This window comes from Chiloscyllium punctatum, chromosome 8, assembly GCF_047496795.1.
Source record: "Chiloscyllium punctatum isolate Juve2018m chromosome 8, sChiPun1.3, whole genome shotgun sequence".
Taxonomy (NCBI): Eukaryota; Metazoa; Chordata; class Chondrichthyes; order Orectolobiformes; family Hemiscylliidae; genus Chiloscyllium; species Chiloscyllium punctatum.
Window position 1 is genome coordinate 99435970 of NC_092746.1, and position 17590 is coordinate 99453559.

The 17590-nt window shown below is 40.4% G+C and overlaps 1 protein-coding gene across 5 annotated transcripts in view; it reads right to left on the minus strand.

Annotated features, from left to right (window-relative positions):
* The window catches only part of LOC140480782 (ATP-dependent 6-phosphofructokinase, platelet type-like), a 129848-nt gene that overhangs the window by 5579 nt on the left and 106679 nt on the right, over positions 1–17590 (minus strand). For 4 of the 5 annotated variants that reach the window (XM_072576154.1, XM_072576155.1, XM_072576157.1 and 1 more), the window contains 3 exons: positions 11968–12029; positions 7002–7113; positions 4149–4248 (listed from right to left, as the gene is read on the minus strand). In XM_072576154.1, the coding sequence (XP_072432255.1) occupies positions 4149–4248; positions 7002–7113; positions 11968–12029 (274 nt within the window). Of the gene's footprint in view, positions 1–308; positions 1636–4148; positions 4249–7001; positions 7114–11967; positions 12030–17590 lie in introns of all 5 variants that reach the window. The other variant, XR_011961403.1, reaches the window with a different exon arrangement.

Below are 17590 nucleotides of genomic sequence, written 5' to 3' on the forward strand. Positions count from 1 at the left end.
GTATATGTTTCTCTCTAGCTTATTTACTTAATTGATTTACAGACCCAAATATTTGTCTGATTTTTTTTTCAAAACCAAGTTATTGAATTTTTTGAATGAATTACAGTTTTAAAGTAGCAAGATGCTTATAATTCTTGTCAACAGTAACTCTAATTAAGGTACCAGGGGTAATATTGAATTATTGACCTCAAACGTAAAATGATTAAGGAGAAAATATCTGTAAAGTTTGGACTGAGCTTTTAATAGCTTTGACAAAGTAGAGAGTTAATAAATCTACCACTATCTTGTTAATAAACAAAGTCCTTTACCTTCATCTATGCATTCCACGGTGTCAGCGAGGGAAGCAAAACAAAACAAAGCAAGGGATAGGTTAACATAACTGTTTTGTGACAAACAATTTTGCCAGAGAATAACATACACAGCAACGACTTGAGCTTATGTTGAAGGCAGACCCAACTAAACCATAATTTAGGGTAACTTAGCAGTTAACATGTTAAAATTCAACAAGCCTGCACATTTTAGCAGTTAATCCTAGTTGAGTATGTTCTGAGTGTGTTGTTGAATTGAGCAGCCTTTACTAAAGGATCAGTGTTTTCAGCTCAGGAGTGAAAAAACTATGTGCATTCCCTGGCCCTATTTTAAATCATGCCTCCTGCCAAATGAAGTGGCATCAGTTGAAATCACATGGAAACTTACAGCTCAGACAATTTCGCTTTCTAAATTTAAGATATTATGACGTGTTACACAACAGTAATTTCTCACATAAACAAATACAATTAGTCTATGTTTTAATTCACAAATTTTAATTAAAATGACCCCTCATTTCCTCCTTTTATTCATCAAAATCTTATTAAAAAATTTCTTCAAAATAATTTAGAAATCTCATCGAACCTAAAATGGTACAAGTACATCATAAACTTTCAACATCCTTCTAAAGTGTGTAACAATGATGCAGCTGTCTGCACCAACCCTGATACAATGACAAAGTATCATCTATGCACTACTGTTTAAATTCTGCACCCAAATCAAAAGTGATGCAGTTATTTTGCAGACCAAGGTAGACATCAAAGGAGAAGTCCAGGGTTTTCACATTTTTTAAATCTTAAATTCAAAGCAAAAAGAACATTTAGCGTAATAGCTAAGCATCACATTGAGATCCTCAATTGATGACTATTGGGGTTTCAGATTGTATAGTCAAAAGCTTATTTGATTGCCTGCTACAAACTACCACCTTGCAAAGTGATTTTCTTCTCTAATTCTCTGAGACAGTATATCACAATGATGAATCTGTTCTCGTTACAACCTGGCTAAATTCAAAGCTTATCCATAGAATCCCTACAGTGTGGAAGGAGGCAATTCGGTCCATCCAGTCTGCTCCGAAGAGTATACTCCCCTGTCCAGACCCAGCATTTGCCCACCCTATAGGCCACATTTACCATGGCTATTCCGCCTAACCTGCACATCTTTGAACAGTGGGATAAAAAGCAAAAGGTGGGAACCTGCATAAGGAGAACATAAAAACTCCACACAGACAGTCATCCAAGGCTGGAGTTCAACACATGTTCTCGGTGCTGTGAAGCCAGTGAGCCATCTTATCATTCAGATGAACTGTTGTACCAGCTGGGATGTCTGTGCCTGAAACATTGACAAGTGTTACTTCTGAGCTAATGTCATTATTTTAGTCTCTCCATTACTGATAAAAATATTATAGAGTTTTGCATTATATGTGTCGAGTAATGGCTTTCCTCAGTACAAAGCCAAACATTCATTTCAACGATGTGAAATCCAGCCTCAAAGATGAAACTTCCATTATTACATGATTGGCATAGGAAAGTACCATTAACTACACTGTTTCCAATTACACATAATTTGTCAGAATACAAATCACACCCCATGATCCCTCCTTTTTGTTCAGACATTGAACGTCACTGTTGAATTTACATATTAACATACTGCCTCATACTACTACTAACTCTGTTGATCCACACTCAGTTTTACAAAGTATTTTGAGCAAGACTCATTACATATCCTGCTCCATGACACTCAGGTGCCAGAATCAACATGTCAATACTTATCTGGTTTCACTAACAGCTCCCTGGTCGCACCTACACTACATTATTCACATGACTAAATTCATGTAAGACATTAATCTATTGGTCCTTTGGAATGGAGTAATTTAATGTAACACTTTTCTCTGAATTATTCTTTTCACATTGTTATTTTTAAGAATAAAATTGTGTCAAGTGCCAGACCTCAACTTCTCAGTTGATTTTTGATATATGAAAATCTTTCAGAGGCCTTCTTAATACTTTCTTCATAAAGCTGCAGACCTAATATTCTAACATGATGGTTATCAACATATCACAGATTCAGATAAATCTATTTAGATTCCAAGTCAGTAAGATCTACATTCTGTCAGAATTTCACCTATTCATACATATAGATTTATCTTGTTACTTAACTTACCAACAGAATTACACTATTGTTTTGGAGAGGTATCTCTACAGAGGTCCTTCATTCTTAGTATGTATAACCCAAAAGACCACTGCATTGATTGCCTATCCACATTGGTATGAAATGGGTATTTGGACATTGCAAGCAGCAGTTTACTTCTAGAATAACAGAATCATACAATATAGAGGAGACCTTTCGAGTCTGTACCACCAAAAATACTACTCCCACACTAGCCCCCCACCTGCCCCACACTAGGCCGGGAGCCTTGAATATTATGACACTACTAGTGTTCATCCAAGTACTTTTTAAAGGTTTGAGATTTCCTGCTTCAACTTCTGCAGTTGGATTCTGAAATAACTAAACAAACATAGTGGGAGTTTATTCAAATTGGAAACCAAAATGAAAGACCAAGGAGAACAACGTGGAGGTTGAAAGCAGTATAAAGAGTGACAACATAAGTCAGAGGCTTGGGTTGACAGCTGTACTGCTGTACAGGTTTTTCTGTCAACCATGACTAGATTGCAGAAAATCAAACGGGGCATCAGCTTCCTGGTGAAAGCGCCATTCAGAGGGCGTGGTGAGGAGGGCGTGGTCAGATGTGGTGAGGAGGATTGTGGCAATATGGCCATAAGTTTAATGGTGATTCATGCTGGTTACCACTCTACTTCAGAGGAGCTCTTGGTACTTCTGTCAAACCTATGCAGAGCAGCTATTTAATCACAATTTCACTTTGAGGGTCTAAGATGGCATATTGATGAAAATCATACATATTAAGTTAGTAGGCCCTCAATACTATTGATAATTGAGCAATCACTGATTTACAAATGTAGTGCTGAAAGTATACCTATCATTAAATATTCTTGCTCATTCAGTAGTCCTTGCTGAATCAAAAGTAGGAAATGTATTAATGCTGAATGCTGCTAGGATGCAAGGTTTTAACAGTGTAAGCTGGAGCAGTACTATTGTAAACATCTGAATACCCACAGGTCTAGCTTTTTTGTATACCTAAGCCCTCAGGACTTAAAATATGCCCCTTCAGGTGGAATGCATTCACCCTATATTGGAAATTCTACTTTTGCACATTTCTAAAGTCTGTTCTAAAGGCTTTCAATCACCTTGCTGACAAACAAAAGTTGTTGAAAAAACAAAGAACTATGGATGCTGGAAATCGCTGGAGAAATTGCTGAAGAAACTCAGCAGGCCTGGCAGCATCTGGGGAGAGAGAAATACAGCTAACATTTTGGAACCAGTGACCTTCTTCAAAAGGTACTGCATTGATTAGGTGACACAAAAGAATCCAATGGGAGAGTCAGAAAGCAGCAGAGAAGAATTAGATTTTTTAGATGAATTAGAAAATGTTTCAATAACAGTGGTAGTAACAGACAAGGGAAATTATGATACTGGGAACAAAACAGCACAGGAGTGACAGAATGGAGATAATGAAGATCAGAAAGAGATCATTTTCTTCACAAGGTCACAAAAATGATTGAAGGAAGCATCTTCAGTGCTTTCATGGTTACCGATAAAGTTTAAAGCACTGAAAGATCCATGTCATTCAAGCATCTGTTAAAATTCCTAAAGAGTTGCTAAATTTTAAACCACAAATTAGTAAGTTGATAATCACCAAACAATAAAATCTTCCATTCATTGCAGGCTTTACAAATTACAAACCAATCATCTCAAGAACATATTACCTTGTCTATAGGTTTCTGTTAGTTTATTTGTGATCCATTGCATGGCTTTGGCAGAAATCTTAGTTCCAAAGTTTCTATCAAATGGAGATGGTGATCCACCCTGACAATTAGAAAAAATGTTTCTCATCAATATTGTTTGAACAGAGAAAACCTGTAAAGAGTATGACATCTAAGGTTCTTTTAACTTGAGGATTAAGTATTTAAACCTTGAAAAAGAATCACTAACTACACAAAACAACATTCTAACTGTGTCCACCAAACCAACAATCATAGCTTCTGAAGAAATTGCCGGGTTATACTTATGAGCAACACAAATACCTCCCTAACATTTACCAAATAAGATGAAAGACATTTTTTGTGTGTGTGTGTGCAAATCGATTCCAGACAGTGGTTCTGAAAATTTTCCAAATATCCTTGAAATATCCAGTCCCTGCTGATCTAACAGATCTTGTTGATTACATTATGAGCTAGGTATGAAATGACTCATGTTTCAGCAAACTATACCACCCTAACCATTGGATTTTATGAGGCTCTTGTAGCAATTACAGTTCCTGACCAAATTTTGTAATGATTTTTGCATACTCCTGAGCATCACACTGATTATTTGGTTCTCCCTTCATAATGTCATTCCTTGGTGCTCTGCTTTGTTAATCTCTTGTCTGAACAAATACAAAACATTCAACCTTCTGGTTTTTGGCACTCTGGGTAATTTTCAATGTCCCCTCACATGCTCTGATTAGACATGATTACATTTTTATTTTAAAAACTCAGCAGTAACTTTGGGCACTCAAATTTTCCACCGCTTGATCCCTTTCTTGACAATTCTTGACAGCGAAGCTCAGGATTTATAGTCCACATTATGCTATTTTCTATAAATACGCATCTTTAGAAGCTGCAGATTGATTTTTAGGGAAGAAATTTTAATTGATGTTGAGCTTTACAACATATTTCCTTTTCATTTTCCTTAAGGTTTTAAAATTTATTTTGTTTGAGCTTCTGTCTTGTGAGTCCAATGTATCAAGTTTTGCAACGATGTCTAAACTACAGCATCGATTTTCTTAATTGTTGCACAAAGCAACCACACTGCAGTGTTTTGTTTTCTCTATGTTCCCATTAAAAACCATATACACATTTAGGAATCTAAGGCAAAACATATTTTTATTTGGTTTTGTGAGGTTGTTATTTCTGTTTTTCTCTAAATACAGAATCAGGATTCACAATTTTGTTGTTTAGGAACAATGAACAAAGATCAGGACAGCACAGAAACAGGCCTTTCGGCCCACCAAGCCTATGCTGACACATGGCTCCTTTCTAAATTTAAAACTTGTTGCTTCTAAGCAGTCTGTATACCTCTATTCCCTGCCTATTCTTATATCTATCAAGATGCCTCTTGCAATTGTATCTGCTTCTACCACATCCTTCGGCAGCATATTACCACCCTTTCCATAAAGGAAAACTTACCCTTCACATCGCCTTTAAACTTCCCCTCTTTATCTTTATGTCCCCCCAGTAATTGACATTTCTAACCTGAAAGAATGACTCTGACCATCCATTCTATCCATACCTCTCAATTTTGTAAACTTCTATCAGCATGCCCCTCAGCCTCTGATGTTCATATGAAAGCAAACCAAGTTTGTCCAATCTCTTGTCAAAGCTAATAGCCTCCAAAGAGGCAACATCCTAGTAAAACATCTCTGTGCCCTCTCTAAAGCCTCCATATCCTAGCAGTGTGGCAATCAGTGCTGTGTGCAAGATTCCAATTGGTCAAACTGAAGTTCTATACAGTTTCGTTTCTCGAAGTTTATCAAAAATCTGATTACTTGCTCAACAGTTTAAAGCCTTAAACAAAATAAAAGCCTTAAATAATTTCCTTTAATTAATTTATCAGCATCTGCATTATCTCTTTTCTTTGAACATTTCAAACATTAGGATACTTTGCTGACATTCTGGCATTGTTATTAGCTCCACTGGCTGATCTTGTTGAAGTGTTTCCATCTATTTTCCTTGTTCATCTTAACAAGTGGCAGCATGGTGGCTCAGTGGTTAGCACTGCTGCCTCACAGCTCCAGGGACCCAGGATTGATTCTAACCTCGGGTGACTGTGTATGTAGCGTTTGCACATTCTCCCCATCTGTGTGGGTTTTGAACAGTTGCTCCGGTTTCCTCCCACAATTCAAAGACGTGCAGGTCAAATGAATTGTCCATAGTGTTCAGGGATGTGTAGGTTAGTTGCATTACTCAGGGGCACATATAGGATAGGGGAATGGGTCTGGGTGGCCCACTCTTCGGAGGGTCAGTGTGGACTCGTTGGGCTGAAGGGCCTGTTTCCACACTACAGGCATATTAATTCTTAATTTTAAACAATAACTCAGTTCATAAATTCAACAGAAGAATACAAACTTTCAAAGTCCAAATTAAAATTTCTTTCAAGAATTGAGTTTATGACGATATATTCATCAGTCTATTACTTGTAATTAGCCTCCCACAATTCCAGCAATGTATTTTTTAAATTTTCTTTTTGGGATATTTTATTTGCTTTGTTATGGTAAATTGTTGGATTTTCACCTTCTGGGGAGGTAAACCCCATGGAAAAAGATTCTATCAGATTCTTAGATAAAGACTAGTCTATTCAGGGAAACTCACATAGGATTATTTACACCATTTGGTGAGATTCAGAACTTCCAGTCCTGTTTTCACTAATAAATCATGGCTGCTTTCTTAGAATTAGCGTTAGATGCTGCAGGGGAGTTACTGTTTGGTTAATGTCATTTAACAAACTGCATCTCATCGTTAAACAGAAGGACTTCATCAACAACAAAAATGCAAGAACATCAGCTTAAGCTATATTTTTACCTGCTGCATATGACCCAGGACATTTTTCCGGCAGTCAAACACCCCTTTTCCTTCTTCACTGTATAACTGGTAGATGAAGTCTGTTGTGTAATTTTCATTACAGTTTTCATTTCTATAACATATGCAAGAAGGTAAAACTTGGATTAGGTTTGTTGGCCAGTCCACTTAATTATGGGAGTCTTGCAGTGTCAATCCCTTAGTGAAGTTAAATCTTTCCCCAGTTAAATGGTACGGCAGAAGGGGCAGGATTACTGGACAGGTGCAGAGGACAGCACCAAACACAGAGGATGCTGGGAACACTCAGCAAGTATGGCAGCATTAGTGGAGAGAGAGAGAAAAACAGAGTTAACATTTCCAGTCTGCATGTGTCAGCTTTGGCAGATTCAACTGACTTTCTCTATACTCTGCATTTAATTCAGATTTTAATCATCCACTATATTTTGCTTTTAATACAGGTGAAAAGCCAATGGATCCTCATTATCCTGGAGCTCACAGCAATTCAGTGATGCCTCTGGCAGCAGACGGGACTTAAGGATGGTGAGTTGCCTTCCTGGTGCCAGGGTTAAAGACATCACAGACAGAGTGCAGGAAATCCTCAAGGACAAAGGTGAAGAGCCAGAGGTGGTGGTACATGTCGGCACAAATGATGTCGGGAAGAAGAGGAGGAACATACCACAGTGGGACTTCAGAGAACTAGGAAGAAGGCTGAAAAGCAGGATGTCCAAGGTGGTTATCTCCGGTTTGCTTCCAGTTCCTCGGGCTGGTGAAGCCAGAAACAGGGAGATAATGGACTTGAACATGTGGCTGGGGAACTGGTGCAGGAAGCGAGGATTTAAATTCTTGGATCACTGGGGTATGTTTTGTGGCAAGCATAAATTCTACACGAGAGACGGTTTGCACCTTAATAGATTAGGGACCAGCATTCAGGCAGGCAGGTTTGCTACTGCAACACAGCTACGTTTAAACTAAGTAGTGGGGGGGGGGGGGGGGGGGGGGGGGGGGGGAAGGGGACAAACTGGATGTTTAAGAAGGAAATTGGAGGGAAAGTTAGTACAAGGGAAGTCAAGAAAGACAATGAGGCAGAAAACTCAGAAAGGGATCATGCTGTAAGGTTGAGTGAAATAGGAGTTGATGGGAAGGGTGAGGGCAGTAACAAATTAAAAATACTATACATGAATGCACGAAGCTTTAGAAATAAGATGGATGAGCTTGAGGCTCTTTTGGAAATTGGCAGATACGATATTGTGGGGATAACTGAGATGTGGCTTCAAGTGGACAGGGCCTGGGAAATGAATATTCAAGGCTATACGTGCTATCGTAAGGACAGACTGATGGGCAGAGGAGGTAGGGTGGCCATGTTGGTAAGGGATGATATTCAGTCCCTTGTGCGGGGGACCTAGAATCAAGGGATGTAAAGTCAGTGTGGATAGAACTGAGAAATACTAACGGTAAAAAGACCCTCTTGGGAGTTATCTACAGGTCCCCAAACAGTAGTCTGGATGTCGGACGTAAGTTAAATTAGGAACTGAAATTAGCCTGTCGCAAAGATGTTACTACAGTTGTTATGGGGGATTTCAACATGCAGGTCAACTGGAAGAATCAGGATGGTATTGGACCTCAAGAAAGAGACTTTGTGGAGTGCCTCAGAGATGGATTCTTAGAACAGCTGGTGCTGGAGCCGACCCCAGCTGGCAATTCTGGATCTGGTATTGTGCAACGAACCAGAATTGGTCAGGGACCTCAAAGTGAAGGAGCCATTGGGAAGTAGTGACCATAATACAATAAGCTTCAATCTGCAAATTTGAGAGGGAGAGGGTACAATCGGAAGTGCCAATATTTCTGTTGAATAAAGGGAACTATGGAGCTATGAGGAAGCTGCTGGCCAAAGTTCAATGGTGTAATACCTTAGCAGGGATGACCGTGGAGGAACAATGGCGGATAGTTCTGTGTATAATGCAGAAGTTGCAGGATCAGTTCATTCCAAAAAGGAAGAAAGATCCTAGGAGGAGGCATGGATGGCCGTGGCTGATGAGGGAAAAGAAAAAAGGTATAACGTAGCAAAGATAAGTGGGGAAAACGAAGGACTGGGAAGCTTTTAAACAGAGGATCACTAAGAAGGAAATACACAGAGAAAAAATGAGGTACGAAGGTAAACTGGCCAATAATATAAAGGAGGATAGTAAAAGTTTTTTTAGATATGTGAAAGGCAAAAAAATGGTTAAGATTAAAATTGGGCCCTTGAAGACAGAAACAGGGGAATACATTACAGGGAACAAAGAAATGGCAGAAGAATTGAATTGGTATTTCAGATCTGTGTTCACTGGGGAAGACACAAGCAATCTCCCTGAGGTAACAGTGGCTGAAGGACCTGGACTTAAGGGAATTTATATTTGCCAGGAATTGGTGTTGGAGAGACTATTAGGTCTGAAGGTTTATAAGTCCCTGGGGCCTGATGGTCTACATCCCAGGGTACTGAAGGAGGTAGCTCGAGAAATCGTGGATGCGTTGGTGATTATTTTCCAGAGATCGATAGATTTGGGATCAGTTCCTGCAGATTGGAGAGTGGCTAATGTTGTACCACTTTTTAAGAAAGGTGGGAGAGAGAAAGCAGGAAATTATAGACCAGTTAGTCTGACCTCATTGGTGGGAAAGATGCTGGAGTCTATTATAAAGGATGAAATTACGACACATCTGGATAGTATTAACAGGATAGGTCAGAGTCAGCATGGATTTATGAAGGGGAAATCATGCTTGACTAATCTTCTGGAATTTTTTGAGGATGTAACTCCGAAGATGGATGAGGGAGATCCAGTAGATGTAGTGTACCTGGACTTTCAGAAAGCTTTTGATAAAGTCCCACATAGGAGGTTAGTGAGCAAAATTATGGTGCATGGTATTGGGGGCAAAGTAGTAACTTGGATTGAAAGTGAGACCACACCTGAAGTACTGTGTGCAGTTCTGGTCTCCAAATTTGAGGAAAGACATTCTGGCTATTGAGGGAGTGAAGCGTAGGTTCACGAGGTTAATTCCTGGAATGATGGGATTACCTTACACTGAAAGACTGGAGTGACTGGGCTTGTATACCCTTCAGTTTAGAAGACTGAGAGGGGATCTGATTGAGACATAGAAGATTATTAAAGGATTGGACACTCTGGAGGCAGGAAACATGTTTCCGCTGATGGGTGAGTGTCAAACCAGAGGACACAGCTTAAAAATACGGGGTAGACCATTTAGGACAGAGATGAGGAGAAACTTCTTCACCCAGAGAGTGGTGGCTGTGTGGAATGCTCTGCCCCAGAGGGCAGTGGTGCCCAGTCTCTGGATTCATTTAAGAAAGAATTGGATAGAGCTCTCAAGGATTGTGGAATCAAGGGTTATGGAGATAAGGCAGGAACAGGATACTGATTAAGGATGATCAGCCATGATCATATTGAATGGTGGTGCAGGCTCGAAGGGCAGAATGGCCTACTCCTGCACTTATTGTCTATTGAATTAATTGGAATGCACACAGCTTTCCTGTGCTTTCTTTGTCAACTATTAGCTCATCTTTATTCCTCTAGTATAAACTGTGATTATTTGAAATTTGGCATTACTGTTTGACTTAAAAAATCACTGCAACATGCATCTATTTTCAACAATATTCTTATTAAATAGGGTTAGTTGAAGAAAAATAAAAAACTAAAGTTGAGGCACTGGTCCAGAATTTGCTGCTTTCCCTATCCAATATTTCTCTCCTCACTCTTTGGGTACTGCAGATTGCTGAAAATGCAAGCTAATAACAATACAGTGAGGTCTGCAGGGCAACTGGAATTATGGTGAATCATGTTCCAATCAAATATCAAGGACCAAGAAAAAACAGGAATGGCAAAGAGGGAAATAGGATGGAACAAGGGTGGCTTCAGTCCATCTGCAGCATGTGGGCTGCAGCAGTTCAAGAAGGCAGCTCACCACTACCTTCTCACTACGGTTGGCCAATAAATACTGGCCAGACAGCAAAACCCATGTCCCACAGATGAATAAAAAAAATTACTCAAAGAAATAAAGAGACAGGAATAAATAAATTGGATTGAAAGAGCAAAACCATTCAAATCCAAGTTAGCAGGACTGGGTCACCACTGCTGCAACTGTTTCCTTTCTGGGCCAAAGACACTGGAAGGCATTGCAAGAACATACATCGATTAAAGTATCCTCACGTTAGTTGGCTGGACGGCTGATTTGCAATACAGGGTGACACCAACAGTGAGAGTTCAATCCCTAGACTGACTAAGGTCACCATGAGGTCCTGCCTTCTTGACGTCAGCCCTTGCCTGAGGTTAAACACCCCATTAGTCATCTCTCTCTAATGAGAGGGTGGCGCTATGGTATTCCAGGGCTATGGCAATGGTATTGTTACATACACTGTTAATTATCAGCCTTAAATACCCAATGTGGTGAACGTTAAAGATAAACAACACACCAAAGCAACAATTTAATTAAATTCATAGCAAGCTTATGAAGTTAATAATGGGGCATCATAAGTTCATCAGATATAGGAGCAGAATTAGGCCATTCGGCCCACTCAATCATGGCTGATATGCTCCTCAGGCAAAAGTGAGGTCTGCAGATGCTGGCAATTAGAGTCAAGATTAGAGTGGTGCTGGAAAAGCACAGCAGGTCAGGCAGCATCCGAGAAGCAGGAAAATCGATGTTTCAGGCAGGAGCCTTCCATCAGGAAGGCTCCTCATTGCATTTTCCTGCCTCCTCCCCATAATCCTTCTTCCCATTACCTGTTTAACTCCTATTTAAATTTACTCACTGATCCAGCATCCACTGCACTTTGGGGTAGCAAGTGAATAACAATTTGTAATGATTTGCAATTCACACAGTAGTTCTTTGTCACTGTGAATTATTGGATGATTGATACACTAATAATGTCTGCCACATTAAATGCAGTGTGGAACTGCTGGTTCACTGATGCACTACTCACCTGAGTACTAAACCCCGTTGGATATTTGTTTTCATCTTTTCTGTTAAGTGTTCAACATTAGACTGAAAAACAAAAATATAATATCATAAAGGCAGAAATCACATTTTCGGCTTTTTTGAGCACTAGTTCACAGAATAAGATTGGAAATATTTCATCTTGAACTTCAAAAGAAAAGTGTATTTACACAAGTTTGGGTGGCAAAAATCAAAACCTCTAAAGAATTTCTGAAAGACTGCATACAATAAACAATTAGTCATAAAAACACAAAATAAACATAATGGATATTCTCAACAGATTTGCACACATCTGCGGAGAGATTGCTGATTGGTGACCATTTCTAAGTGCAATTGGTAAGATTGCCTTGATAATTAATTAACATCTCCCATTTTGAGTAATCAGCAGTTGGGTAGAGTTTTACTGCCAGCCACAAACACGAGTGTTTGATCACTTTCTTCTTCTCATTCATCTCGTTCAGTTAAACAGTAAAGTTCACACCAATCAGTTGTAACAATGCAGAATCAGTTCTTTAATGAGCCATTACATAAGGTTCATAGAGTCACTTTACTACTTAGAATGAAATGGTACAGCCTCATGGATTCATGCCAGCTCTCTGAAGCTCATTCCACTCACACTGTTCAATCCACACTTAGACTCGGTTAGATTTATTTATTGTCACGTGTATACAAATAAAGTGAAAAGTGTTAGCGTGGTCACGCTCAAGTGCCATCTTCAAACAGAATACAAAATAAGATCCAAATGCAAAAGAACTTATCTTTACATTTCCTTCATGTAACAGGTTCTCGGGTCTCTGGAGTAGGCCCTGCATCTCAACTACGAACACTTTAGTTGCTACATCAGTTGATCCATCACTGTTTGTTCTTGCCCTCATGACCGCAACAATATTTGATTCGAGAAACAGAATCTCGTGCTCAATAATATGGCCACAATGGCATGCTGCTCACCCAGAATGCTCTGCAGGACAGAATGTGCTCTATCTTCACCACTGCACAGCTGCACATGCACACTTATGACTTACACCAATATTTAAGTAATTACCTAAAGGTTTATTTCTTTCAAGCACACATCCAATTTCCTTTCAAAATCATATGACTGTTCATACTTTCACTGGCCTTGTGCAGTATGTGTTCCAGGTCATTCACTACTTCTTAATATGTAAAAAAGCTTGTCCTCCCAATCCCCCTGCATTTCTTTCTTAAAACCTTAAATCTCTGCCCTTAGTCTTTGTCCAATCAGCTCAGGGGTACAGTTTTCCTGGTCTGCTGTACCCTGTCATCACTTTGTGCACTTCTTTCAAATTATCCCTGTCTTCTTTGCCGTAGGAGAACACCTTAGCTTTTCAATATGAACCTCACCTACCCTAACCCAGGATTCACTGAGCCAAATCTCTTCTCCACTCTCTCAAAGACTCTTACATCCTTCCCATCAATGTGGTAATCCAAACTGGACAAAATATTTTCACTGGACCAGAACTTTATAGAGGGCCAGAATAATTTCCCTAAACAATCCTTGTTCTCAATTACATCCCACTCCACAATCCAACATGCACACTCAACTACCTGCCTAATTTTACCTTATGTCTCCATTCCAAACACACTGGCACTTAAATCACATTGCAAAGATTCATGAGAGTGACAACAAAATTACAACATGGAGACAGCAAAGATGATATTGCTCTTCTCAGTCTCCTAATCATTCTATTCCATAATCATATATGACCTACTTTGCTTCCAAAAACAGTGGTCTGAGAGACGTTCAACTTGCCAAAATACAGGGATTTCATCAGCTCTTCATCCTTGTCCTATGCCCACTTACCTCATTCACCTTATTCTGGGCAGAATGCTGCTTTAGTTCACTGTGTGCTGATCCTACAAATAGCAAAATTTGGGTTGCATAGGTAGTACAAGCATAGATTAATAGAGTCATAGAGCTGTAGCGCACAGAAACAAACTCTTGAGTCCAAATAGTCCATGCTGACCAAATATCCTAAATTAATGTAGTCCTTATTTGCCAGCATTTGGCCAATATCCCTCTAAACCCTTCCTATTCATATACCCATCCAGATGCCTTTTAAATGCTGTAACTGTACCGGCCTCCACTACTTCTCTGGCAGCTCATTCCATACCTGCACCACCTTCTGCATGAAAGAGTTGCCCCTTAGGTCTCTTTTAAATCTTTTCCCTCTCATCCTAAAACTATACCCTCTAGTTTTGGATTTCGCTACCCCTGGCAAAAAGACCTGGGTTATTCACCCTATCTATGTCCCCCATGATTTTATAAACTTCTATATGATCACCCCTCAACCTCCAACGCTCTAGGGAAAATAGCCCCAGCCTATTCAGCCTCTTCCTATAGCTCACACCCTCCAAACCAGGCAACATCCTTGCAATTCCTTTCTGAACCCTTTCAAGTTTCACAACATCCTTCCTACAGCAAGGAGACCAGAACAGAATGCAGTATTCCAAAAGTGGCCTAACCAATGTCCTGTACAGCTGCAACATGACCTCCCAAGGCTATACTCAATGCACTGACCAATTACTTCAAGCATACCAAACAGCTTCTTCATAGCATATCTGCCTGCAACACTACTTTCAAGAAAGTATGAACCTGCATTCCAAGGTCTCTTTGTTCAGCAACTCTCCCCAGGGCCTTATCATTAAGTGTATAAGTCCTGCCCTGATTTGCTTTTCCAAAATGTAGCACCTCACATTCATCTGAATTAAACTCCATCTGCCACTCCTCAGTCCATCTGATCAAAGTCCCACTGTACTCTGAGGTAACCTTCTGGGCTGTCCACAACACCTCCAATTTTGGTGTCGTCTGTTTGTTCCCACAAGAGTGCGATTAAAAAGTGGGGCATTATCAAAGGCTATGAAATCAGCCCCATTGAAGTTTGTGAGCAGCTGATACCTTGTTTTTATTAAGGCAGGTAAATGATTCACTTATTTGGAAAAATATAACTAAGTCCGTTTATTTGAACAGATTGACGTACTTGCAGCTGATTGGAAGGATTTGTCTGCATGTTCACAGACATTAAAATATTGCAGCTCAACAATTCAGGACTGGTCTCCTCTCACCAATATTTGCTCAGTGTAGCTTTGTTTAATCAAAGGAATGCAGAAGCAGAGGCATAGGAGTAAACCACTCAGAACTTGTTCTGTACTTCTGGCTGATCTGTACCTCAACTCTAGTGAATGCCTTAGCACCACATCCTTTAAAGGCCTCATCTAATAAACATGAAAGATACTCATCTACTTTTAGAAATAATTAGCAACACCATCTCATCGGAATATCCAAGCCAAGCTTAGGAACTGTAATAACAATGGATTGTATTATCAGATAAAATATCCTTCCTGTCAGCTAACAATATATAAGAAAGCTTAGCTGAGACCCTAGATAAACATCTTTAGCCCCTGCTTGATTGATAGCTCAAAGCTCTTAGCTGTCAATTTCACAAACTTTGTTTAACGAAGCTTAAGTGGTTTCAAGTTCAGTTTCAGGTATATGTCTGGAGGCAAATGATGGGACATGGGGCCTCTGTGTTTTGGGAGGGTGGAGTGAATAGTAAAGGAGGTGGGTCACAAGGCCCAGAATTCTTTTAAACTGGAATGAAGTCTCACAACACTGACACCACAGGCCTTTCAAACAGCCCACCCTCACAACTGACAGGCTCCATGACTGCACCATAACTTTCTCAAGAGTCAGCTGGCCCGACTGCAACCAGCATCTGCCCCCACCCTCCACCCCGGCGAGATAAATCCCCCTGCTATTACCTGAGATGGGCTTGTGAAGCAGGTCATTTACCCACATTCTGCTTCCCACCTCAAGGATGAAAATCAGGCCAATGAAACTGAAAATGTGCACACACGAAAGATAACTAAAATGAGAAATACAACGACAAGACAGCAAAATGGCAGGACAAAGGTCACGGCCTGAAACTTCTGTATTTAATATTGAGTCCAGTAGGCTGTAAATTGCCTAATCAAAGGATGAGGTGCAGTTTCTCAAGCTTACACTGAACATCACTGAAAGCATGCAACAGGCTAAGGACAGGGCTGTCAGCGTGAAACCAAGGTGGAGAATTAAAACAAGAAGCCATCATCAATCCTGGTCCATATTGCTGACTGAATAGAGATGTTCCACAAAGCAGTCAGCTAAATTATGGTTGATCTCCACACTCTACAGGAGGCAACATTATAAGCAGTGAATGCAGCAGACAAAATGGCGAAGGAGGAGCTGGAAAAGGCTGCATCATCTGAAAAGCGTGGTGAAAATGTAGTGTTAGGATCTTTGAGGAGTGAACCGGGTATCATGCAGGGAAAAAACCTTCACTATCTTCTCCATGGAAAGGGCAGAGAGAAAGTGCTGTTTTACCGAGTGGTAGAGATCTCAAGAGTTCAAAACATCAGGGATCAAACTGCATATTTAAAAAGATTGCTGAGCCTACCCACCACTTCTCAAAGGCAAGCGCCACCTTGCAGACACCAGCACATGTTCCCCATGCATCAGTTCGAATCGTTTGGACCCAGAAATGTTTGGCAGGGGTTGGGGGGGAGGAGGTGGAGTTCAGTGCCTGGGGGAGCTGGGGAACAGCTAGGAATCCAGGAGATGGGGATCAGCAGCTTGGGGGAGGGAGTCAGAAGAGCAGGGGATTGAGAAGAAGGGGAAGGGACTCTTTCCTACCCCCCCCCCCCCCCCCCACCAATTCTCTCCTTTCATGACTGTCATTGTTCCCCCACCCCACCATCCTCCTGACTCTCTCCATGAACCCCCAATTTCCTCCCCCCCCAAATTCCAACCTTGCACATCCTGACAATCTGCTGCCGAACCCCATTTCAAAACTCCACACACTTTAGTGATGTTACATGTCCATTCTACATGGTGAGGTGGTATCTAGAAATATGTGCGTGCACGTTCTGGATTACTGCACAGGTGTAGTTGGCTGCAATTGCAAACGCTGCTTGGGGAGGGACCACCAGTATCAAAGATGGAAGCCCTACTTACGCATAGTTACCTGATGAAGGAGCAGCGCTCTGAAAGCTGGAACTTCCAAACCTGTTGGACTATAACCTAGTGTTGTGTGACCTTTAACTATGTCCACCCAGTCCAACACTGGCACCTCCACATCATATCTTATGCAGCAGTCTTTCTGGTCTACCAGTCAAACAGGTTTTGAGTGTGATAGTGCAGGGAACAAGGGTGACCAGAACTGCATCATTGGTTGCTTACAATTTCCACTTCACACCTCCTTAGTTTCCATACTTAAAAAGGCACTTAAATATATTTAATCCATTGTTAGAGCTTTATAATGGTTGAAGTGATAGATAAGGGTGTTGTATTTCAACAAGTGCATTGTGTTAAATTTGAGCTATTCTCCAAATTTTCCACATGCTGCATAAGGTTAGCTCACCCTAGTTATTCAAGTACCGGTCTGGTAAAGCCATATGTCAATTCATTAAGTTGTCGATTCACTCTGCATTATCAGCCAGCTAAATCTGGCACAGAGATTTTCAAAAAGCACAAAATCAGAGCAAGAATTCAGTAGAGAAACAACAACAAATTAATGATTGCAACATTATCTTCTGTTGGATAGTCATCAACATAC